Source organism: Manis javanica, chromosome X (assembly GCF_040802235.1).
Source record: "Manis javanica isolate MJ-LG chromosome X, MJ_LKY, whole genome shotgun sequence".
In the NCBI taxonomy this organism is placed as follows: Eukaryota; Metazoa; Chordata; class Mammalia; order Pholidota; family Manidae; genus Manis; species Manis javanica.
In genome coordinates, this window is record NC_133174.1 from 72,625,201 (window position 1) to 72,651,645 (window position 26,445).

Genomic DNA, 26,445 nt, shown 5'->3' on the forward strand with positions numbered 1-26,445 from the left:
TTTGGAGAATTCCCAGTTATACAGTGGATCTCCAAAAATATGTTGACTGACCTACACACAACCATTTAGAGAATATGTTCACAAAGTTTCCAAATTTTGAAGTTCAGTTTGGTGCATTTTGTGTCTCCATCCCCTGTATTATATATCTCTGCATTTAAACAGTAGATTAGAAGTGAACAGTGATAGCACAGTGATTGTAAAAGAGAAACATAACATGGGTTTTTTCAATTCTGCCCTCTTATGTGACCATTTGCTTTTCATTCATGTTTAAAATTTTAAACACTGAAACAGTACAAACTTCGAGGTGTAATTTTTTTGTTTGGAAAATCTCATACATGAGATTCATTTAACTCATGCATAAAATACTTTGCTGAATTTGAATTTTTCTGGTGTGAACCTTTAGATGAGGTTCTGACAGAAAAATATGTGCAAACAGCCAGAACTAGTTTCAGCAACGCACAGTGAAAATTTGTTTTAAATTGTTCCTTGAAGAATTCCTTTAAATTGTTCCCTGCAGAAATTGTGGAGAATCCTTACTACTCAATAACACATATAAGAAAACAGATATTTTTCTAGAAAAAATAAGCATATTTGAAAAACAACAGCAAGAAAAATGGCAAAAGATGCTTGTTTGACATTTCCAGAAGAAACCAAAAGGGGAGTATCTGAATGACATGTTCATCTCCACCAAGCAGTGGATACCTCTTCTAAAGCAGTAGATCAAATGATGTCCAAACTTCCTCTTATTTAGACATTTTCACGGATTTTTCCAGAAGAAGATTTTTTTTGAAGTTTTAACGACTATTATAGAAACTTATGACTAATTCTGGTGATATTTCAGTTGAAATTTTCAACTACAGAAAATTTGAATTTGTCTGGATTTGGTCCTGAAGAAACAAAAACAAGTATGGTATTTTAGTTCATGGAACTTCTGAGAAAAGGATTTTTATGGTTCTCTTCCAAACTTATTCACAATTTTAAGACCTCCTATTTGTATACCTGTTGCATAATATGAAATAAAATTTACTAATATTGAAATTAATGAGTGTTCATCTATCAACTATTAACAAAGAGAAATCTACCTTACACCATCTACTGAATATGTAGACATATTATTTTAATGAAGTCATTGACAAATATACAGGTGTTAAAGCTCAAAAGTAGAAACTGTAATCTTATTATTCATTAGACCAATACCTTTATAAGTTCTTTTTTCTTTAAAAATGCATTAATGCAGTTAGAAAACATTGGTCCATTACTGTTCTCCTTCTTTTGTACTGTAATATTTATTTTCTATTTTATTTTGTTAGCTTGCTATAATATTTTTGTCTATAATAGACATGATGTTCAATAAAAGAAAAATTTCACTATTTCTTTTATGGCTGTTATTACTAGGTTAATTTCATCATTTCTTAAAATAATTTTGTCATATAGAGAAGGCTATTCAAAAATGGTAAGCTTTGAGTGTCAAATATGCTAGCTATGTCACTGATGCCTGTCATATAGTTTTCACTTAAATATTTGTTGAATGAACAAATGAATTAATATTGGATATGTTGATGGGCAGATTATGTGCATCTTCCTTCCTTAGAATAACTCACTGGAAACCTAGGGGAGATCTGCTCCTATTGAAAATGTTGCACCTAGCCACAGATATTCTCCTTACAGAACCAAAACAATTCTTTTAAAATCTAACTTAGATCATGCCACATCTTTGCTCAAAGTCCTCCACTGACTTCCCAACTTTTTCAGAATCTAATCTAAAGTTCATATGAGGACACAAAAAGGCCCTACAAAGTGTGTTATTTCACTCCCTCTTAACTTACCGCTCCAGCCACACTGGTCTTTTCTCATTGCTGTTCCTTCATTGCGTTCTATGGAACGCTGTTCCCTGAATTCCTTTAGAACTTTTCTCAAATGTCACCTTATCAGAAAGCCTTTCCCTAACCCATCTAAACCAGTAAATTCTCACCGCATCCTCATACTGGTTTATTTTCCTTCACAGTACTTGGCACTGTGTACATTTGTCTCTTTTCCTCCTAGAACCTTAAGATCCATGAGGGAAGGCGCTGTGCTTTGTTCTGTACCTTGAACAAGTGCCTGGCTTATAGTAGGCGCTTAGTGACATAGTCAAGCATGTATGAACTTGCCTTTGTATGGTAGAGGTAATACACTCTTTTTGTTGACAGTAGTTGTGTGTTTACGGCAGCTGGACTTGGGTTTTCAATCCTTATCTAGACAAATCATATATGCCTGAAACAACGAAAATAACGAAAAGTTCTGCAACCAGCAAATAGCTTTCAACTGGACTGTGGGGACTACTCTGAAAGGTTTTATTTATCAGGTACAGGAGCAGTCAAACTTAAGGATCAATCTTTTCTCCGGACAATAGCTGACCAACTGCAACTTTCCCAAAGCAGCTCTAGGCGAGCGGAGAAAGGGCGGAACCAACAGACAGCGGACGTAACTGGGCGGGGCTGTTGCGAGGGCCCCCGAGTCGAACTCTTTTGTCCCTCTCTGCTCGCCTTAGGAAAACTGGGGCGGAGGAGTCACAGATATGGCTTCTTTCAGGGTAAGTAAAAAAAAAAAAACCTTGCGTAGTTTCTCTGGGTGCGGATAGCATTTTAGGAACTAAGGAAGGGATGATCCTAATTTCGGAAGGGAGTCCCACAGCAAGAGGCGGCGGAGGTGGGCTTGTGAGAGAATGGGTGGGGTCTGAGAATCTTAACGCTTAAAGCCTCAGAACGCCTGCCTCTCCCCTTTGGATTTCTTCAGCCTGGAAATGTACTCTCTCCTCAGATCCCTGTGGTCGACCGTTTACTTATTCAACGGCACAGGAAAAACTGGGGGACGGCTGGGCGAAAATGGCCAGCCGGGTGACGAGCAGCTGCAGACATTTGGGTCTCGAGCAGAAAGAAAAGAACGCCGGGCATTTGTCTGGGTGCACAGGGCAGGGCCTCATGACCTCTTGAAGTACTTGGTTCAAACATTATTTGGGCTGAAATAGACCAGGAGGGAGACGTCTCAGAGTATCTCTGCAGTGCGCGGGTTTGTATTCACTGTTGTTACAATGGGTTTGAATAACAGACGCTAAGTTTTTTTTAAGTTCTGTAATGGGAAAACGTCCCTTTATTCAGGAATCTGTGTGCAGGAAGTGACTCAGCTGGCTGCTAGCTGCAGTTCCCTACGTCGGTTTCAATAACGTACTTGTAGCAGGTTTTAAGTGTAAAATTTACTGCTTGCAGGAAATATAGATATGAATAATTCAGTTCACCAATGTTTAAGTTGCCTTTGTATCTGAATTAATTCTTCCTTCTCACTCCATTTCTGCAGTTCTAGCTCTCATAATTTATCTGAATTATCACAACACCCTTCTAAATATACTTGCTGCCCCTAGCCTGGCTCTGATGGAATCTTTTTTCCCCTGCATTGCCAGAGTACTTCTACTAAAATGCGAATCTGATTATACCTCTCTCCTGTTTAAAAACCTTTGTTGGCCCTCCATCATCTGCTCTCTGATATCAGGTCGGATTCCTGTGTCCAGAACACCCGACCCTGCCTTGGCTTTCCAGCTTCAATTCCTGTCTCTTAGGAACTCTCCTAATGTATGTACTCCGAGCTTTTTCCTCTTCTCTTTCACTGGGCTTGAAGTGCCCTTTCCTATACTCATCTAGTTAGTTCCTATCATAGTTAATTAATTCACTTAACAGATATTTGTATACTACCTCCCTATATGCTTAGCACAAAATGCCTTTTTCAAGGTAGTGTCCCCCACCACCCTAGTCTAATTTAAATAACTCCTCTTTGTACTCCCAGAAGATTCTGGGCATACTCTTACCATAGGACTTACCACACTGTAAATATTAGACTATTTACTTATCTGTTTTACCCTCCTAAACTATAAGTTACTCGAGATTAATTATATTAATTTTTATGTTAGGTATGACTTATACTAGATACTCAATAAATTCTACATGAATAAATAAATGCCATGTAATGAAGATAAAAGAGATTAAATGAAGCAGCAGAGATGCAGCATATAACACAAATGATGTGATCCAGAGTAAGGCAAATGCCTTGTCTCAGAAGTACAAAGTGGTCTGAGGGTTTAAAAGAAAATTCATGCCTGGTTGAAGAGAGTAAAGGAAGACTTCATGGAAGAGGTACAGAGAGAGAAGAAATGGTCAGTGGTAAAAAGCAAACCAGAACAGTGTGTTGTCACTGAAGTCTAGAGAAGAAGACAGTTGTCAAGTCTTTATTTGGCTATTAATAAGTCACTGGCAGCTGCCATTTATTAAGTGTTTCCTACAAGGCCAGGCACCATGCTAAAATACCTTACATATGTTATTTCACTTAATTCTCAAGACAACTTCATGTTGTAGATATTATGATCACAATTTTACAAATGAAAACCTAAGGTTTAGAGAAATCAAGTAAATTTCCCAAAGTCATAATGATAATAAGAACTGAAGTGAGATGAAGAGGTATATGAGTAAAGTGGTAGAGTGGAACCAAGGTTATAAGGGGTTAAGGAAAGGATAAGGAGTAGGAAACTGGCATTCATTTAGCACATACTTTGGCCAGCTGCTTTACATATATTATTTCAGTTTAATTCTCTTGACAGCCCTACAAAATGGGTCATGTTCCATTTTACATATGAAAAAACTGACACTTAGAAAAAGTGCTTGCTACATACAGGTCATACAGTTGCTAAGTGCAGGAGCCACATTCAAACACAGGTATATTTGACTTCACAGTCCATGATCTTTCTACTACTCCTTGCTCCCTCTGAAAGGAAGGTATATATTACTCTAAATTTAGAGAAGTGTGGTAAAGGGGAGGCAAAAAATCTTGGATGGGGGTAGGAAATTACAAGAAAAGTGTCTTTTCTTAAAAAAAAAAAAGTCAGGAGACTATATGTCAGTTATGTCTCAAAACTGAGGGGAAAAAATGTCAGGAGGTTTGGAGACAAGGGGAATGTTCCAAGAACTACTTTAGAGGAAAGATACTAGTAGTAATCACAGCTATTATGTTATTGACTATTTACTGTGCTGGCATTTTGCCAAGCACTTTGTATGAATTTTCTCATGTGTGCTTCACAGTGGTCTTATGAGTAGATACTGTCATTACTGGCATTTTCCAGGTAAGGAAACTGAAGCTTAGAAAGGTTGAGTAACTTGCCCACAGTCTTACAGTAGCGAGCCATAGAGCTGGATTTGAAATCACATGATCTAAATCCAGATTGTGAGACTTAAGCTTGAGGAAGCATCTGTGAGGCCAAGGTACCTAAAAGGTGATCTGTGTTAATTTTGAAGCCCCAGTGCTTAATAACAAAGAGTAAGGTAGAGAGGAGTTCTGAGGGTTGGTAGATAACTCTGAAAATAGTTTAAATACATCTTGAAGTTTAAGAACCTCATAAGCAGATGTGATAGTAGAACACTGATGTGGAATTAGCTTTAAGGAGCAAGAATGGTGCTGCATGTGGACTGCCCTGGAGATGGATGGGATTCTAGTACTTGACCTGCCACCACAAGAATAAAGCTAGGTATAAACCCTTTTACTCCAAGAACATTCCGTTGTCATTTTTCAGTCCTGTGGGATCCATCATGAACTTGCTTGAGGCTGAAACCCTCAGGCGAGATATTTGGCATAGCCAGCAGGATTCACTGCAGACCAGAAAAATGGAATAAGCTGCCCTCATGAGTCGGGGGGTACTTCAGTGGACTGTCCCTATGGATGGGGGTATACTCAGTTATCCCCTGATGGGCATGTGGTGTGAAGTGACTTGCCTTCTAGAAGGTAGGGTCCCTCCCCAGGACTAGGTGTTAGGTGGAGGTGACACCTGAGGCAGTAGAGGAGGCCCTCTGCAAAATAGGGAATTCCTTAAAGAAGCAGTGTGCTCCAAGTGGCACCAACTGTGTGCTGACTACTTCTTACCTTGTTAAGAAAGTCCATAAAAGAGACGATGTACTTCTGTGAGAAGCAAAGGAAGAGGCAGTACAAGAACATGAGGTGAGAGTTGCTATAGAGGAGGTAAAAGATTTGTTGATGACTGAGATGGCATCACTACAAGGTGCTGTGGAGGTGGTAAAGGATGTAATGGTAGCATGAGAAAAAGCATGAGAATGCAGACTGTGATGTGCTGTGGGGGAGGTGAAGTAAATAGTGGTGCCATCAGCTCCAGAAGTGGTAGAGGATACATCAGAGAAGGATGAGGGTGTGGAGATGGTCCCAGTTGAAGTCACCTGGTTGTAGTCAAGAAAATAAAGATGCAGCAACCACATGTTCCTCTAGGAGAGGTGCAGCTCTCTCCCCAGGTCGTGGAGCACTCTATGCTCCACCCCTATACACAGGCTGAGCTGGTGGATTTCGGCTCCTGGTTTCCACAGAAGCCCTGATAGTCAGTATCAGCCTGGATCTTGTGTCTTTGGGATCTAGGGGTGGATGGGATTATTCTGTCCAGATCAGGAAGGGGAAAGCTGGCTTCCCTGACAGGTCATCCTGCCTTTAGGTAGCAACCACAAAATGCACATCAGACCCTAGGAAATCACTTCCTCCACTATTGGCTTATGGCCACACTTTGCACTGTATGTCCCAGTCAGGGTGGTTTACCATCTTCCCTTGCTAGATGGCAGACATATGCCAAACTCCAATGGGTGTTAACCAGAGTTAGGCATGAAAAATGCCATTTATAATCCAGTGAGTCATGGCCCAGATGAGACTTTACTGCAGGAATGAGAAATGTGCTTCAAACAGCTCACCCATCCCTCTTTGGGCCCCTAGTGGCCATTCTTGCCCCTCACTTAGGGAAGCCCTTATGTGAGGTTACCCATACAGTAGCAGACTTGGGAGAGGCTGAAGCAATGTGAGCATGGAAGGAAATATGATCCACTACTCAGAGGAAGAGTTTAAAGGACCCTGTGAAGATCACTAGAACCTAGATGTGGACTGATTTGATAAAGGCCAGAGCAGAGAGAAATTGGATGAAAAATCAAAACATTACTGGAACTGTGGCAACAATTAAAGCTGGAGCAGTGGTTTCCCCAGTTAACTAAAGTGAGGAACAGGAAATGGAGGCCAGAGCCAAAGCCACAAGCCCAGGCTGTGTGCCTGCAGGACTTTCAGCTGGAGAGTGAGCTGACCCTGCCTGTACTCTCACAGAAAGACTATTGGGCAATATTGTTTGTCTGGAGAGGGTCAAGGCATATCAATTCATTGGCCCCCAGTGAATGTACAATGTGTCCTGGCTCTGATAGACACAGGAGTGGAGTGCTCATTGATTTATGGCAACCCTGAGTGGTTTCCTGGGTCCCCCACTGTTATAGATATGGGGATAAGGTTATCAGTGAAACAAGCCTGAATCCTGTTGGGAATAGGGCATTTAATACTGTGTATGATGTTATGCTTACTTCTGATTCTTTTACAAATGTAGCATTATTGTGGGAGGTTTTGGGTTTTTGGGCTACTGGAAAAGTGTGTATCCTGCACGTGGCACAAATTCTGAGGCCCTTTTGCTGTTTGATATAAAAGGGTGTCACATGGGGGTGGGATGAAACATGTGCAGTTGCCTTTGCCACTGCAACATCGGAAGTCAAGGCCATGCAGAACTTGAGTGTGATAGACCCATAAAGGTCCTGTGAGCTCTTTGTCCATGTGGCTGAAGATGGTTATGGCTGGGGCCTTTGACAGTGGCTTGAATAAACTTGTCAACGTATTGGATTCTGGTCCCAATTCTGGAAAGGAGCACAGGCCATTTGTCACTGGTACCCCCTGGGAATGATGAAGCTGACAAATTAGTGTAGGGAAGAAGAAAATGTGGCCTATAGCCTGTCAGTGGGTCCTGCCTTTGACCTTAGAAGACATCAGCAGAGCCCAGCAAGAGTGAATTGTGTGCTCTTAAATGGACCTACACGGAGTCCCATAGCAACCTGGAGACTCCATTCAATGGACATGGCCTTGAACATTGGAACACATGGACCAACGATGGCTGGTCCTCCTAGAACCTTGGGGACAAGGCCTGGAGGCTGGCCTTCTATGTATTCCTGGAGTAACAGCAGAATGGTCCCCCAAAATCACAGTAGTATACACTAAATGGCCATAAGGTAAGAGCATCTACTGCGGAGTTTTGTTTTATCTTTATGGCCAGTGCATATGCCTCCAGTAGCCCTATATATAGATCTCTCAGTCACACTCACAGGGAAAGGGGTAAAGGTATGGTACACTAGATCCAGATGGGATTCCCTTCCTTCCATGGTCCTATCACAGGACCACTCTCTTGCATGCATCCTACCTGATGGATAAGATTTTCCCATGACACTAAAACATGTCACTCTTAAAGTTAATCTCCTCTAATGTCTGAGTGAATTGAGCACACACCCTAGCAACAACTGCTGCTTGCTGGGTGAGCACAGAAAGTGTGAGTCATCAACTCATCTGAGTAGAACTGGTTTGAATACAGCTGAAGTGATCACTTGGTGGCAGTCAGTCTCCCTGGGCTTGAGGATTGTCATAATTTCTGTTATCTGTATTATAATTTTTGTTGTTATCTATATTTTGTGCTTCAGTTGCTGTCATGGAATCTGGTTACAGTGCTCCAGCTACCTTGCACAGGGACCATTGCAGAAGATTGAGAGTAGGTAGATTGAGAGGCAAGAATCCTGGAGGGGTGGAGTGTGGAGAAAGTGAAGGTTCCTATGGCCAGGATTCTCACGTGACCTGGTGTACTTGCTCACTATATATGTGTGGGCAATATATTGTTATAGACTGTATATAAAGAGCTCTACCCAGTGCTTTGGGATGCTGCACAGCTCTAAGGCTGCAAAGCTGCTGGAGAGCAGACACTGGAGTGGTGGCAGTGCCGAGGACAGAGACTGAGATGGCTGCAGGGGCAGAGAGGCCCAGAGGCAGAGACCGGCTTGCTGCATGCAGACTCACTCTGAGTGGTTGGGGTTCTAGTGATTGACCAGCCACCTTGGGAATAAACTTGGGTATAAACTCTTTCAGCCCAAGAACGTTCCCCTGTAACTTTTTCATTCTAATTGAATCCATAGTGAACTTGTCTGGGGCTGAAACCCACTGGCAAGACACTTGGTATAAACCCTTTTACCTCTAACATTTTGTTGTTGTTATTCAAGTCTCCCCGAATTGAGAGTGAAATGCATGGGGCAATCCCCCTCAGGCTAGACATCACAGAAGGAATCAATGTAATTGCCAGGTGCTCTCAAGGGACAAGGTAATGGATGGATACTTTGCAGGTTCATGGCTTATCTGGTACAAATTACTATTAAATACTTTACAGAATTATGTAATAATAAAGTCATTGAAAATATGGCAGAATACTTTTTAGAGTTTCTCTTAAAAGCTAACATTAATATCTTGTAATTTAAATTGGGAAATTGGTTTCTTGAGGGTGAAAAATACTTTAAGATAACCAGTGTAAATAGCAGTCTGCAGTGGATAATGAAAGTTGCTTAATATAATTTGAACATGTGGGAGGGGAGAGTATAACCCATTCCTGTAATCTTTCCTGAATGAAAACATCTGTGATATAGACTTGATAAATATTAGTGATCTAGGCCAAGGCATGAGTTACGTACTTAATGTAGATTTGGCTGGGCTGTTTTTGGATCTTTTCTCTCAGTCATTCAGAAACTCACCAAATGCTTCTCAACTGCTACTGCCAAATCCCCCCTCAGCCTAGCTCCATAGTTCACCTCATGCATTCATATTTCCAAATTCCTACTATATATTTTTAGGTGCACCAAATTCAAGATGTTCAAAATTTCTTTAACTTCACCAAATTTTATTTTTTGTGCTACATTCCTTATTTCATTTAAGAACATCAGCATCTGCTCTTGGGATCATCTTAAAGTATCCCCTCCATCCAAACTGTTAACAAGTTGTGTGGATGCTTTATTCTTTCATATGTTCATATTCTCTCTCACATTGATTTAAGAAAGTTTTTTTGGATTTTTAAAATTGTAGTTATATACAATAGTATATTGGCTTCAAGTATACAACATAGTGATTTGACAGTTATATACATTATTAAATAATGACCCCAAATAGTGGAATTACTATCTGTCAACATAAAAAGATGTTATAGAACTATTGACTGTATTCTCTATGCTGTACTTTCACCTCCATAACTAATTTACATTATGACTGAGATTTTGTGTCTCTTTATCTCCTACACCTATTTTCCCTCACCCTCCCTGATGGTAACATCCAGCCATTTCTTATTGTCTAAGAGTCTATTGCTGTTTTGTTCATTTTGTTTTGTTTTTAGATTCCATATATAAGTGAAATCATATGGTATTTGTTTTTTACCCTTAGTCTTATTTCACTTAGTATAATACTAAGTCCATCCATGTTGTCCCAAATGGCTGGATTTGTTTCATTTTTATGACTGAAAAATATTCCATTGTGTACCACATCTTCTTTATCCATTCATCTATTGATGGACACTTTGGTTGCCTCCATATCTTGGCTATTGTAAATAATGTGGTAATAAAAATAGGGACGTGTATATCTTTTCAAATCAGAGATTTTGTTTACTTTGGGTAAATTCCTAAAAGCAGAAATACTGCATAGTATGGTCTTTCTGTTTTTGGTTTTTTGAGGAACCTCCAACTGCTCTACAAAGTGGCTACACCCATTTATATTCCCACCAACAGTGTAGGAGGGTTCCCTTTTCTCCATATCCTCACTAACACTTATTTCTTTTGGACAGTGGTCAATCTGACTTGTGTGAGGTGATATCTCATTGTGGTTTTGATTTGCATTTTCTTGATGATTAATGATGTGGAGTAGCTTTTCATGTGCCTGTTGTCCACCTACATGTCTTCTTTAGAAAATGTCTATTCAGGCCTTCTGCCATTTTTTAATTGGGTTATTTGTTCTTTTGGTGGTGAGTTTTTATATATTTTGCATATTAGCCCCTTATCAGGTATATCATGTCCAATTATATTCACCCATGCATTAGGATGCCTTTTTGTTTTCTTGATGGTGTCCTTTGCTGTACAGAAGCTATTTAGTTTGATGTAGTCCCACTTATTTTTTATTTTGTTTCCCTTGGCTGGGGAGACATATCCAGAAAAAAGTGCTCATGCTGATGATCAAGAGATTCCTGCCTATGTTTTCTTCTAAAAGTGTTATGGTTGCATGTCTTATATTTAGGTCTTTAATCTAATTTGAGTTTAATTTTGTGTATGGTGTTAGGCAGTAATCCAGTTTTATTCTCTTGTATGTAGCTATCCAGTTTTCCCAACATCATTTATTGAAGAGACTGCCTTTGCCTCATTGTATATTCATGGCTCCATTACCATATATTAATTGACCATATATGCATGGGTTTATTTCTTTGCTGTCTGTTCCACTGATCTATGTGTCTGTTATTGTGCCAGAACTATACTGTTTTGATTACTGTAGTTTTGTAGTAGAGCTTAAAGTCAAGGAAGGTGATACCCCCAGCTTTGTTATTCTTAAGATTGCTTTGGCTATTTGGGGCCTTTCATTGTTCCATATAAATTTTAGGATTCTTTGCTCTAGTTCATTGAAAAATGCCATTGGTATTCTGATGGGGATTGCTTCGAATCTGTAAATTTGCTTTAGGCAGGATGGCCATTTTGACAATATTAATTCTTCCCATCCATGAGCATGGGATAGATTTCCATTTATTTGTATCTTACTCAGTTTCTTTCATCAGTGTCTTATAGTCTTCAGAGTATAAGTCTCCACCTACTTGGCTAGGTTTATTCCTAGGTCTTTTTTTTTATACAATTGTAAATGGAATTGTTTTCATGATTTCTCTTTCTGCTAGTTTGTTTTTAGTATATAGGAATGCAACTGATTTTTGTATATTAATTTTGTATCCTGCAGCTTTACTGAATCCATTTATTAGTTCTAATAGTTTTCTGGTGGAGTTTTTAGAATTTTCTATGTGGGGAATCATGTCATCTAAATACTGAGAGTTTTACTTCTTCCTCACCAATGTGAATGCCTTTTATATCTTTGTCTTGTCTGATTGCTATGACTAGGACATCCAGAGCTATTGAATAAAAGTGGTGAGAGTGGGCATCCTTGTTTTGTTCCTGATCTTAGAGGAAAAGCTTTCAGCTTTTTGCCATTGAGTATGATCTTAGTTGTGTGTCATATATATCCTTTATTATGTTGAGGTAAGTCCCCTCTATACCCATTTTGTTGAGAGTTTTATCATGAACAGATGTTGGATTTTTGTCAAATGCTTTTTCAGCTGTATTGGGATGATCATATGTTTTTATCCTTTGGCTAATGTGGTGTATCACCTTGATTGATTTATGAATATTGTACCATCCTTGCACCCCTGGAATAAATCCCACTTGTTCTTAATGGATGATCCTTTTGATGTATTTTTGAATTTGGTCTGCTAGTATTTGTTGAGGATTTTTGCATCAGTGTTCATCAGGGATATTGGTCTGTCATTTTCTTTTATTGTATTGTCTTTGTCTAGTTTCGGTGTTAAGAGTGGTGCTGGCCTCATGGAATACATTTGGAAGCCTTCCCTCATCTTCTACTTTTTGGATACTTTAAGAAGGATGGGTATTAGATCTTCTTTAAACATTTGGTAGAATTCACCTGTGAAGCAATATGGTGCTGGAATTTTGCTTGTTTGGAGTTTTGTGACTACCAGTTCTATTTCGTTACTGGCAATTGGTCTGTTTAGATTTTCTGTTTCTTCCTGGTCGGTCTTAGAAGGTTGTAGTTTTCTAGGAATTTGTCCATTTCCTCTAGGTTATCTAATTTATTGGCATATAATTTTTCATAAGATTCTTTAAAAATCATTTGAATTTTTGTGGTGTCAGTTGTAACTTCACCTTTTTTGTCTTTGATTTTGTTTATGTGTGTCTTTTTTTTTCTTCATAAGTCTGGCTAGGGGTTTTTGTATTTCATTTTATCTTCTCAAAGAACCAGCTTTTGGTTTCATTGATTTTTCAGTTGCTTTTGTATTCTCTATCTTATTTATTTCTGCTCTCATCTTTATTATGTCCCTCCTTCTACTGACTTTGGGCTTTGTTTGTTCTTTTTCTAATTTCTTTAGTAGCATGTTTAGATTGCTCATTTGCTATTGTTCTTGTTTCTTGAGGTAGGCCTGTATGGCTATGTACTTCCCTCTTAGAACCACTTTCGTTGCATCCCACATGTTTTGAACTGTTGTGTTTCTGATTTCATTTGTCTCCATGTACTGGTTGATTTCCTTTTTGATTTGTTCACTGATACATTGATTATTTAGAAGCATTTGTTTAGCCTCCATGTGATTGTGGTATTTTTGGTGTTCTTATAATTGATTTCTAGTTTCATACTGTTTTGGTGTGAAAAGATTTGATATAATTTCAATCTATTTTAATTTATTGAGGCTCTTTTGTGTTCTAATATTTAATCCTTTCTGGAGAATGTTCCTTGTACACTTGAGAAAAATGTGTGATCTCCTGCTTTTAGCTGTAATGTTCTGTGTATACCTCTTGAGAGCATCTTGTCTCATATGTTATTCAATAATTCTGTTTCCTTATTTATTTTCTGCCTTAATGATCTGTCCCTTGATGTAAGTGGGTTAATAAATCACCTAATATGGTTGTGTTGCTATTTCCTTCTTAGCTCTGTTAGTATTTGTTTTATATATTTAGGTGCCCCTATGTTGGGTGCACAGATATTTACAATTATATTATCCTCTGGTTGGGCTGATCCTATTATCCTTATGTAATGTCCTTCTTTTTCTCATTATTTTCTTTATTTTGAAGTCTGTCTGATATAGGTATTGCTACTCCTGCTTTTTTCTCCCTTTTATTTGCATGAAATATCTTCTTTCCATCCCTTCAGTTTCAGTCTCTGTATGTGTTTACTTCTGAAATCAGTCTCTTGTAGGCAGCATATAGATGGGTTTTCTTTCTGTGTCCATTCTAGCACCCTATGTCTTTTGATTGGTGCATTGAGAACATTTATATTTAGGGTAGTTATTGATAGGTATGTAGTGGTTGCCATTTTATGAGTTATTTTATGATTGTTTTGTAGTTCCTTTCTTATTCTCTTATACTCATTATTTGATGGTTTCCTTTAGTATTTGTTTGGATTCTTTTTTTTAATTTTTGTTTATTATAAGCTTTAGTTTTGTGAGCACAATAAAGTTTATAGATAATTTGCTAAATATGTAACAGTCTATATTAAATTGACGGTCACTTGATTTCAAACACAATCCAAAAATACTTTCTTATTCTTCCTCCTCCATGCTTTATGTATAAGATGTCATAATGTGCATCTTATGTATCCCTTCACAATTTTGTGTATCGTTGATCTTAGTACTTTGTTTTTTTTAACTTCATACTTGCTCAGTAATTAATTGGTGTACTACCTTTACTGTAGGTTTATTTTCACTGATGCAAAATATTTAGGCTTAAAAACATTTCCATATGCAGAAACCCTTTAACATATCCTATAAGACCAGTTTAAATATGGTGAATTCTTTTAACTATCATTTATTTGGGAAACTTTTAATCTCTCCTTCAATTCTGAATGATAATCTTGCTAGTTAGATTCTTGGTTGTTCTTCCCTTTCAATACTTTGACTATTTCAAGCCACACCCTTCTGGCCCGTGAGTTTCTGCTGAAAAGAAATCTGCTAATTGCCTTATGGAGTTTCCCTTATAGGTAACTGTCTGCCTCTCTCTTGCTGCTTTTAAGATTCTCTATCTTTAGTCATTGCCATTTTAATTACTGTATGTCTTGGTGTTTACTTCTGGGGTTCATCTTGTTAGGAATTCTCTGGGCTTCCAGGTCCTGGATGTGTATTTCATTCCCCAGATTGGGGAATTTTTCAGCCATCATTTTTCAAAGAGAATTTCTACTCTTTTTTCTCTCTCTTTTTCTGGGACCCCTATTATGCAAATACTGTTCTGTTTGGAGTTGTCGCACAGCTCTCTTAGCATCTTCTCATATTTAGAAATATTTTTGCTCTGTTCCTCAGCTTGGTTACTTTGCTGTTCTCTTGCTTCCTTCACACTGATTCTGTCTTCTACTTCCAACAGTCTGCTATTCATTCTCTGTTGTATTTTTCATTTCATTTATTGTATTATTCAGCTCTGAGTGGTTCTTTTTCATATTTTCTCTTTGTTGATTTTCTCACTGAGATCATCAATTCTTTTCCCCAATTCAGTGAACATTTTTAAGACTGTCACTTTGAGTTCCTTATCAAGAAGTCAGCTAATCCCTGATTCATTTAGCCCTTTTTCTGGTGTCTTGGTTTTTTGTTTTAAACATTTTTATTTGTCTTGTAATTTTTTCTGGGTTTCCCTGTTTCTTCCATTGTATTAGATAGATCAGCTATGCGTCCTGATCTAGAAAGTAATGGCTTTATGAAGAAGTTGTCCTGTGGTGCCCAGAGCTCAAGACTCTTTGTTTACCAGTACCTGCTGCTTCTTTGTGGTGGAGCCACCTGGTTTGCTATGGATGCCTGTCTGCTGTCAGTGGCTGATCTCTGTTAGCAGAGGCCGACAGCTCACCTCTGTGTCCTTTGTGTGACATAAGGCACTTCTGCTCGTGTTTGTTTTGGGTGGTGCCATCTTCTGCCTGTAGGTCAGCAATGGTGGAAGGCTAGGCTGCTGGGTGGAACAGTCCTGGTGGGGTGGGTGCTCAGAGGAGCATCACCCTGAAGCTGAACCTCCAGTGGGGGTGTCTGGAGATTTTAGAGCTGGCTCCCTCAAGCACTCTGTCTGCCAGGCAGCAAAGTTGGACCACTGCTGGACTGGGTGGGGCAGGTGCACAGGGAATTGCTGCTGCAGGACTGAGCTGACAGTGAGGGAGGTGGACGATTTGACCTGGCTCCCAGGAGCACCTGAACAGTTGGGCTGAGGGTGAGTAGGGGAAATAGAGTCTACCTGCCCTTTCTTTTCTAGAGATACCTCCTTCTGACCCCTGCCCCTCTGGTGCACTTCCTGCTGCTGGCAAATCTTTCAAACTGTTGCTTCTGTGTTGGGTCTCAGCAGGACCATTGGAGTGTGCTTGTCCTCCACGGGCAGTAGTCTCAGCTCTCAAGAGTGCTCCAACTCTCTCTCATGTCCAGCCCTGTGAATCACCAAAGCCCAAAACAATGTGGACTCATGTTCCCAGAGCAGATCTCCAGGGCCAGGTCTGCTGGATTCCTGAGCACTTATCCCCTCCCCACTCTGTTCTTCTCCCTCCCACTTGTGGGCTGGGATAGGGGAAGGGCTTGGGTCTTATCAATTATGTCTCTTCACCTTTACCCTTCTTGATGTGGGCCTCTCCTCTTCACCAGGTGCAGATGGTCTGTTCTGCAGTCTTGAGGTCTTTTTCAATGTTAGTTGTCTTTGCTGTTGCTTCCTGGGTGTGCACATTGGAGAAGGTTTTCACCCTGTGGTCCTCTTCTGCTATCTTTTCATGTCTGAATCATGAAAATTACATTTTTATTTCTGTAAGAAATGTTTAAATTGAAATGTAGTTGATATATTGGTTTCAGGTGCACAACATAGTGATTCAACAATTATATACGTTACTAAATGCTCACCAAGATAAGTGTAGTTACCATCTGTCACTATACAAAGATACTACAATATTATTGGCTATATGCCCTATGCTATATTTCCATCCATGTGACTAATTTATTTTATAATTTGAAGTTTGTTCCTCTTAACCCTTTCACCAATTTCTACTGTACCCCCACCACACTCCCCTATTGTAAGCAGAAGTCTGTTTTCTGTGTTTATGAATCTATTTCTGTCTTGTTGATTTGTACATTACCATGTGAAGATAAGGTATTTGATTTGTCTTGAATCTCTGTTGTTAATTTGTATATAGGAATTCCTTATTGCAGTAACATGTATAGGAATTCCTTGTTGCAGTATAGCCTGTATCTGGGGATTCTACCTCTATAAAATGCCTCAAGTTCTGTTCAGCTGCTTAAAACATATTGATTACACACCAAGTGTAGTACGAATGCACACAAATTCTGCAACATAATTTCTGCTCTAATGAAATTTATAGTTTTGTTGACGAAGAGGACCTATCCCCATGCAATGGATAGTATTATAAGATAACATATATTAAAATATAATGAAATGTAATATATGTAATAAATCCGTAGCAATTGAAGAATTCACCTGTGTATACTATAGTAGCTTAAGGTCTCTCAGATGTTGAATGATAGTATTTAGATTATCAAGAATGAAGCAGTTAGCTTGTCAGCAGTGGCTCTGGATTAAACATTTTTATATGTTCCAGGAACCTAAGATAGCTAGGCTGGCTAAATCAAAAAAGGTCAGTTTTGGTATACTTACAGATGATAAGTTTGGAAGGTTGGATAAGAAACAGCAAGATGGTGAAGTGTTTGAATGCTAGGATGTTGGGATTTTATTTTGAAGGCGGCACGTAGCTATTGAAACAAATCCAAAATGATTGATTTTTAACTTTAATGTAAAATATTACAGGTAGACAAAAATGTATTAATGAACACTGCAAAAGCAGTTGAAACCTCCTATGGACCCCTCCAACTATGATTGCATTCTCCTTGCTCCCTAAATGCCTCATAGCCACTCTTTTAACTTTTGTATTTAACAGTGTATGCATATTTTTAGACTTTTACTATATATTGTGTATCTCTAAACTTTACCCACTGTTGTGTGTGCTTTTAAACTTTATAGATTTTATTTATGCTGCATATATTCCTCTGCCACTTCTTTTTATCAATTAGCATGGTTTGTGATATTCATGTTTATATGTGTAGCTCTAGTTCACTCATTTTCACTGTGCATAGTATTCTGTTGTATGACTATACCACATTTATTTCTCCTTTCTCTTAATGGATGGTGTGGTCACTTCTCTCATTCTTTTTATTATTACAAATGGTGCTTTTATGAACTTCCATATCCAAGTCTCCTTGGACTCATGTGAGTGTTTTCCTGCTCTACCATATACTAGCTGTATGACTTTGGGCAAATCACTTAACCTGTGTATGCTTCAGTTTCCTTATTTGAATAATTAGGGTAACAATAGTACTTATTTCCTAGAGTTTTATACTGTGAAAGACTAAAAGGTAATATATAATGTGCACAACACCATACCTGTGCTATAGCAAATATCCAATAATTTTTAGCTGCTGTTATTATTCTTAATATTTAAAAGAATCTGTATATTCACAGCACTTAGTGTAATGCCATTATTCACAGCACTTAGTGTAATGCCATATTTCTTCTGACCTTCAGAATCCAATTTAATTCACACTTTCTTCATGCTAGTGGACTCTAAGAACATATTTCTCATGACAGTGAACAGCAGTAGTCTCAAGTCAGTAGAATAGAAATTTGTTGTGTTATATTATGGATTTTTAATAAAATAATTATTTATAGCCTTGTTTTTTTTAGACTTATTTTGATTTCTTTCAGATCTTCGATGGTTATTCATAGTTTAATGACAAATGCCGCTGGCCATGTAAATAATCCTTACAAAGAACAAAATGTATAATTTTGTTGCTATATCCTTTATGCATAAAAGGTTCTCCTTTCCCTCTTCATCATGCAAACACTAAGCTATTATGCTAGAAATTTGAATGCAGAGGTTATTGCAGAGATTGGTTACTCAAGAACTGTCCTGTGTAACAGAAAATTTTCATGACTGAAGAAATGTTTAAGTATAACCCAAATTGAAGGAGATAAAATTCTAGTGGAGTGGTGGGAATGAGAGAACTGTTTTCATTGATCTTCTGTGAAATCTTAATAAGTTGAAGACGTAAATAATACAGTTCCAAATCTTTGTGGACTGAGATGCTAAGGCTTTATAGTTTGTAGCTGTTTTACCCCTATAGCTTTTCCACAGGTTCTTTATTTTTGATCACAGTATTTCAGTTCTTTGAAGTAGACTTTGAAATGCTGATATGGAAGGCCCAAATTGTACAGATACATTTTTGTAGTTTGATTATTTCTTCAGTACCACTTTTTCAGGAGTTACTTAAGAAAATACAGGCAGAGTTTTAAACTTTCCCATTTCAACAAAGTATCTGCTCTCCATGTACCAGTATAATAAATAATGGTGTAGGTGATAGACTTTGTTGTTCTCTGTGGATTTAATGATAGTTTATTCTCTTAGAGGTGATATATATATATATATGCATACATATATATGCATACATATGTATGCATATATATATATATATATATATATATATACACAGTATGATATATATATTATTATATATCCATATTAGCGATCTTCTGTTAGTTACTCACTGGTGATTACCCCAAAACAGGATACCCTTGTGTAAGACTTTATATTACTGTCAAGAAGTAGCTCGCTCTTAGGCTATAGCTATACATGAAGCATTAGCACCTTTTTTCCTTTCCATTTTAGTCAGAAAAGAGTATAGTTATATCTCAGTTAAAGCAGAAGATGAGTTCAGGAGTACTTGTCATTGTCAGAAACTTTCTTACCCTTGGAAAGTAGTACAGGAGATACAGGGTGCATTTCAGAAGTCTGTAAATAGAAGTCAGTAAAGGGGAATTAAAATATATTTTCATGGGCAAGAGTTCCTGGACCTGTACTGTATGACTCAAAGGAGTGGAAACCAGGACCAGTGAAAATTATATGGGCAGGTGTTTCAGTTCAGTCTACAGAACTTTCTCATAGAGCTGTGAAAACATGAAATGATCTATTAGTGGAGTCTTCCATTACTGAATGGGGTAAGACTGGAGGGTCACTTGGACCAGAACACCTTTAAGGTCCCTTTGCGTTCTGAGACTGAAACCCTAGTGCAAAGATGATATCCCTGAGGCAGTCTTATATTTTGAAACTAATCTCTCTTTTGCCATTTTATGTTGGATTCAACAATCATTAGTTTATTCAGGAGGAGCGCTTGATCTTTCAAGCTAATTTATGTTCCTCTCATCTGCTATCTGGTATTTGAGAAGAGGCTAAAATTCATCAGTTGTATAGCTATGCCCCTGTTTGTTTTCCCCAGGAGTATTTGTACATTAGGTCTGTGGGCAAAGGAAATCATCCAGAAAGAACAGTACTCATGTAGACAGTCAGTGTGGGTAAAATTGCAACATTTCCAGAATCCCTCCCCTGACTTTAGTCTATTTCCATAGTAATAGGTGTTTCTTCCTGCAGCCTCCAGGCAAAAGGTGTGGAGAGAAGCTGTTCTCTCCTTCCCTCTGTTATGCGATTGGTCTGGCACCTGTCAGTCAATGATGCTCCCCTTGCAGAGCTTCTCTCTGAAGGGGCGGAGGAGGGAGGGGGGGTGAGCACGATAGGCCAGGAGAGGAACAGAGAGTGAGAGTGGCTGCCAGAGAGGGAACAATGGAGCCAGGTCTCTTGTAAGCAATAAAAAGCTTCTCCCATCTAGCTTTTCCCTTGATTGATTTTGGTTCCACCAATTTCACTGGTTTATTCACCCTGGCTAGCAACACACTTCTCCCCCAGAGGTATAGTCAGTCATAGTCTTACCTCTCCTGCTCATAAGACAAGCTGTTAGCCTTTCAGATCTACCAAGGGAAGGAAAGAAGGAAAGGTAGAAAGAAGAAATAGGAAATAGAGGTAAAATAAGGGTTGAACAACAGTTGGAACAAATAGTTGCTGAAAGAAATAAAAGGTTGGGGGGAAGAGGAGGAGAAGAAAGAACAAAAGCTGGAAGCAAGCAGAGATAGGTAAGGTACTTTTTCCTTTTCAAGGGATGGCAGACTGTAACTCCCTCTCTTCCCCACCCAAGTCTAGTGCTCCAGAGTCATAAACAGCCCTGTGGGGATGAGATTTTCCTTTTGAACAGCTCCTCATACGCCAGCCCCTCACTGAAAGGGAAATTTCATACCTTTCCAGTTTATTCCAATTTGGGATCTTTTGACCTCTGCAAAATGAGGGCTTTAAAAATGATATATATAAGCAATATAGTGTAAAAGAATATTTTTCCTAATGGATTATTTAAGGTATTATTGACCATTCTAGCTAAAGATGCATCAATGTATATAGAAAGTATTATATTTTAAAATATTTATTTGATATTGTATAATAATCATCACATTAATTTGAACAAGAAATTTTGTCACAGCACATGCAAAGCAGAATGCTGTTCCCAGTAAGAAATAATTGGTCTTGCTTTGTTGTCCACATATTTAGTCTTCAGAAGGTTGAAATTTAGTCAAGAAATGTGTCATAAGAATACTAACATCCATTTATCCAGCACTAAAACAGTTTGTAAATTTTTCATCTATTGTAGTATCCTTAGAACATTCTTGTGAGAATTTTTAATATGAGAAGTATTCTCTAAAGTATTTATTTGTGTATCAGGATAAAATTTACTTGTGATAAATTTTAGCTGTGGTGGGCCTGAATTAACTGGGTCCTCAAATGCTTCAGAGTATATGAAGGGGCCTGCAGGCATATGCAAAATTTTGTGAGTAACTACATTTTGGGGGACATAGTTTATAATTTTTATTAGATTCTCAAAAAGTTGATACCACTGAGTCAGTCTTAAAATTTCAGATTAGCTTTAGGACTTTCAGTTATCATTTGCCTCCACAAATGTTTGGCTCATAGACATTCAATATATGTTATGTGAAAGAAGTTGTTAGATTGCCTATATGTACACTGCCTTATTTAAACCTATGAATTATTTTATTACTTAATTTTGAGGTCTTTAGTCCTATAAAGCCCTTTGGATACAAAGAGGTATAAGACCACTCACAAGGAGCCTACATATATTTTAAAAGGTAAGTAAAAATATAACACTGCTTCTTTAATGCCAGAGTAGGGCTTCACACAAATAAGTGCTATATGAATTCAGAGAGATGGCTATGAGTGAGGTAGTGGGCCTTGAACTATGCCTCCAGTTAAGGGCAGTGTTTAGGTAAGTGTATTCATTCAACAAATATCTTTTGAGTCCCTGCCATGTGCCAGGTGCAGGAGAGAGGAAGGCATTCCAGCAGAGAAAATGAAGTGAGTAAAAGCACTGAGGCAGGAATGTGCTTGACATGTTTGGCATCTAGGAAGATTAATGGCTTGAGCTGGAGGGGATAGAGAAAGGGATAGAGTGGACTTTGGTTGGTTGGTTGGTGAACCAAGAGAACAAAACAGCATTTTAGAAAGATTAATTTAGCTTTCCTGTATAATTCATTTCATCTTTGAAATTTAGTAGCAGCTAAATTCTAAACTGACAGCACCTTGAAAATCATCTCTTATTGGAGTGTTACCGTCTTCTCAAGTAAATAGAATACTCTCGATGTTCATTTCCCATGCCCCCACACGGTAGATAGAGCCTAATTTCTTTCCTGTGTATAGCACACATGTGTATATGTATGCATGTAAAAGGGAGGTGTTAGATGTTTTCTTAAAACTCGGTTACTTTTTACAATTTTGACAATAGTATTTGTTTAATCCTGATTACCATAAATAGACTAAACTTGAATTATGCCAATCTGGTTGTGCCATTTCTGGAGGATTTTTTTAAGTGTTTGTATACCTGCTATATTCCCTATATATGCTTTTATTTTTTATTTTCTATTTTTTAAATTTTTATTTAAGATAAACTTTTAACATTTTCAGGTGTTGCTCAGTAATAATTATATAAGAATTATTGAGTGCTCAAAAATTCCAAAATAATTTTGTTCTTTCATACATCATAATTAAAGCACTCAGGACTTGAAATGCTTTAACATTAATGTTCTATAATTTAATAATACAGTAAAAACCCTTTCTATGCAGGCCACACTGAGCTGGGCAGTTCTTTGTTCTGTCTAATGTAAGATAAGTCTTGTAAGTGCTGGAAGTATAATTTTGGTGAAGATTAAATCTCAAATGTATTGTGTACTTCCCATCCATCTTAAACCAAAGAGTTTAACCCATTCTTTGTCATTCAATGTCATCATTATTTAAGTTTGCCAATTGTAATACGTTGTAGCTGTTAATGAAGATGCAAATATAGATAGTGAACTTAAATGAATATTGAACAGAGAAATAGCCTTAGAATATACTATCTTGAAAAAATTTCTGGTGTCATTTGCTTTTTCCCCATAAATAAATGTGAAATAAAATACATACAACTTCTTAGCTTTGTGGGCAATGTAACATGCTCAGTAATCCAAAAGAAGGCTTTTCCAAGTGTTTTTCTACCTCCAGAGGTCATTGCTGATACTTGTGTTCTTTTCCTTGTCCTTTCACAGTGAAAATAGTATGTATGCTTTCTGCACCATTAACATAAAATTCTTTCTGATGCATAGTAGTCATTCAAAAAATACTAATTTTTTTATCCCTTGTTACTAAGGTATGAGAGCACAAGTATTATTTTGTCAGCACATTCATATTTAGATTATTTCACATTTACAGATGTACTACACGTCACTACTTTCTCTTAGTGTTCATTAATATTGAATTTGCAAGAAAGACTAGATGCTATATGTACCATTTGAAGTGGCATTTTTAATGTAAGCAACAGAACAGAGATGGGTTCTTGAAAAGTCACTGAAATTCTGCCCACTTCTAGACTTCCTATTATATGAAATAATCATGTTTTGTCATTGTTGAAGCCAGTTTGAGTTGGGGATCCCAAAACTCTAGAAAAACATCCTAAATGATACCTACTGTATTGGATTGTTGGGAAGATGAGAAGATTCCATGTATGTAAAACACCTGGCACAAAGAAGGTGCTCCTTAACCACAGAACACCCTGTCTTCAGAGACCCCTAATTTTTCAGGGACATCATATTAAGGTGCAGCACAGGTACCACTGCCAGATAGTAGAGCTGTTCCATCATCCATTTGTAACTTCCTTGCTGCTTCTCTTTCTTTCCCAGCCATAGTGCGTTCCTCTGCTAGTCTCTCATTCTGCTTTTATTCTTTCTTATGCCTTGTATTTCTTGTTACTTCTTCCACTTCTTGACTTTTGTATGATAAATCTAGCCTTTCATGAACACAACTAATCAATTAGAATACCCTTGCCTATAATACTCAGCTCTTTGGTTCTTCTCCCTTTTTGTTGGTTGCTGGATCTTTTAGGGACAGGTGTTTGGCTGCCATAAGACATTCTGAAATATGAGATCTTGTTTCTTTTCCCTCCCCAGGTTTAAGAACTCCTCTAGATGCCTTAAAGTTCTAGATAGCTAAGGTCATAGTGTACCTTATAATAAGCCTAGCTTGTGAATGAGACACATTTCCAAAAGCTTCAGGAAAATCGATCTCCTTACTTGGAGTCAAACCATGTGTATTAGCTCCTACTGCTATACAAAATACCATAGACTGGGTGGCTTATACAACAGACATTTATTTCTCACAGTTCTGGAGGCTGGGAACTCCAAGATCAAGGTATCAGCATATTTGGTTCTTGGTGAGGGCTCTCTTCCTGGCTTGCAGACTGCTACCATCAAGCTGTGTGCTCACATGACATCTTCTTTCTGTATGCTCTTAAGAGAGAGGAAGAGGGAACTCTCATGTCTTCCTTTTCTTGTTTAGGACTCTCATCCCATTGTGGGGGCTCTATACTCATGACTTCTTTGAAACCTAATCACCTCCCAAGTTCCCCACCATCTAATAACATCACATTAGGGGTTAGGGCTTCAACATAATTTTGGGGGTATACAAATACTCAACTTATAATATCATGTATATTTTTAGATTTTAAAAAAAGGTTAACATTAGTCAAGTTTGGTGTAATTGGGAAAAAATATCTTTTCTTGCAGAATATCTTCCCCCACCATCATTTCAGTTTGGGATTGTACTTGAGTGTCATGTGTCCCCATAGTGCTGTCAGACTAGAAATAATAGAACTGCTATACAAACCTTTAATAAATATTACTTTAGAAAACCACTGGGTGATAATTGTGGATAACAAACATAGAAAGCAGCTTTATGTTTATAGTACAAGTAGTAGGCTTCGTAACTTTTCCCAGGTGGTACTTTTTTGTTTTTGTCAAAAATATAAAGGTCAGTTTAGGACTGAGGAAAAAATTAGCAAATTCATGATTTGACCATTTTCATGGCAAATAATTCAAATGGCCTCTAATAGATTGGGGGTTTATTTGTAGGCTTTTAATGACCATTAATAAATTAAACCATATTTGTATTTCTTAAGCTTTGTGTTTCATACTGCAACAAATTTTAAATGAGAGACCTGATCATGTAATATAGAATATTATTTTAAAATAAAGTCATTATCTGTTGGTGACTTCCCTTCTGGTTTTTAGAGAAAGAAGATTGGCAATGTCTTATCTGTAGTAAATTTACACTTGGAAATTATCACTGAACTTTATAATCACACATTGTCAAAATTAGAAGGCGCTTTAGACATTTTGTAGTGCAGCCCCCTTCCACAAATGGGCAATCTCACACATAATGAGAGGCAATTGACTTGTAAAAGGTGAAGTGGTAAGGTATTCGCGGAGCCTGGACTAGAACCCAGCTTTTTCAGGTCACAGCCTGCCTCTTGCCGCAGATCTTCACAGGTGAACAAATCAAAGAGCATGGCAGCATCCAGAGTTCAATTAAGCTACTAATGGCCGTCCTGAATTTTGATGACCAGTCTTACCTTGTCACAGCTCATTAAGTACTGGCAGTATAATCACAAGTTCTTGAAGCAAATATGTAAAGCAGTTTATACTTTCAGTATTGTGAGCACAATTGAATTTTCTTACAAATATCAGTTGGAAGGTCTGACTATTTGCATGGAATACTTGTTGCATAGCTATAGTCCAATATGCCAGCACCAACTGAGGTTTATACCACCCCACAGGTATCAAATTTGTGGTTACCTTTTCTTTGAATAAACTGGTAAAAGCATAGTCATTTTTATGAACTGTATTGATCAAAAGCCAAATACTGTAGGTTGGAATGCTGTGAGGCCAAGATACAATGAACCCAGACTTGTGACTAAAAGAATGAAAGGCAGTGTTTTCCTTCAGCTTCCTGCAGCAGCAGTGCAGTTCTTCTACCCTGCCACAGCATTTGCTACTGCTATTAAACAGACACTGGACATGAAGTGGTGGTGCTTCAAAGGTGAGAGGTACACAGCAATGAACTTAGGAACTTCCCAGGCCCATGTATTTTACTTTTAAGTTCACATATCTAGCAGAGGGTCTCACCAAGGCCAGGCAACTAATCTCGGCCACAGGTCTATATTGCTCCCCTGTTCCCAACAAGTTAACAGCCTCCTTGGGGAGAAAATGCTAATATTGCCAGTGGCTAGCTGCCAAGTGCAGTAAGAAGTGAAGGATAATTGTTGGGGAGTAGTGGGAAAGAAGACTACCTGTGTAGATTGGAGATAAATTATGAAAATTAAAAAATGGTTTTAAACAGTGTAATAGATGAGAGGGGGCCAATTTATTTTCTTGAGCTGGGTAGTAATCTAACAAAAGAATTACTTTGGTTTGACAGTGGTAAGTACAGTCAGAATTAGAAGAGAGTGGAATGGTGACCACTGACTAGGCT

At 38.0% G+C, this 26,445-nt stretch overlaps 1 protein-coding gene across 3 annotated transcripts in view; it reads left to right on the plus strand.

Moving 5' to 3' along the window:
- Nucleotides 1–2,304: 2,304 nt before the first annotated feature.
- Nucleotides 2,305–26,445, plus strand: part of APOOL (apolipoprotein O like) — a 109,075-nt gene continuing 84,934 nt past the window's right edge. Inside the window, exon 1 of one of the 3 annotated variants that reach the window (XM_073228169.1) lies at nucleotides 2,305–2,572. In XM_073228169.1, the coding sequence (XP_073084270.1) occupies nucleotides 2,558–2,572 (15 nt within the window). In that variant the 5' untranslated portion in view covers nucleotides 2,305–2,557. The remainder of the gene's footprint in view (nucleotides 2,573–26,445) is intronic. The other 2 variants (XM_073228167.1, XM_017658959.3) reach the window with 2 other exon arrangements.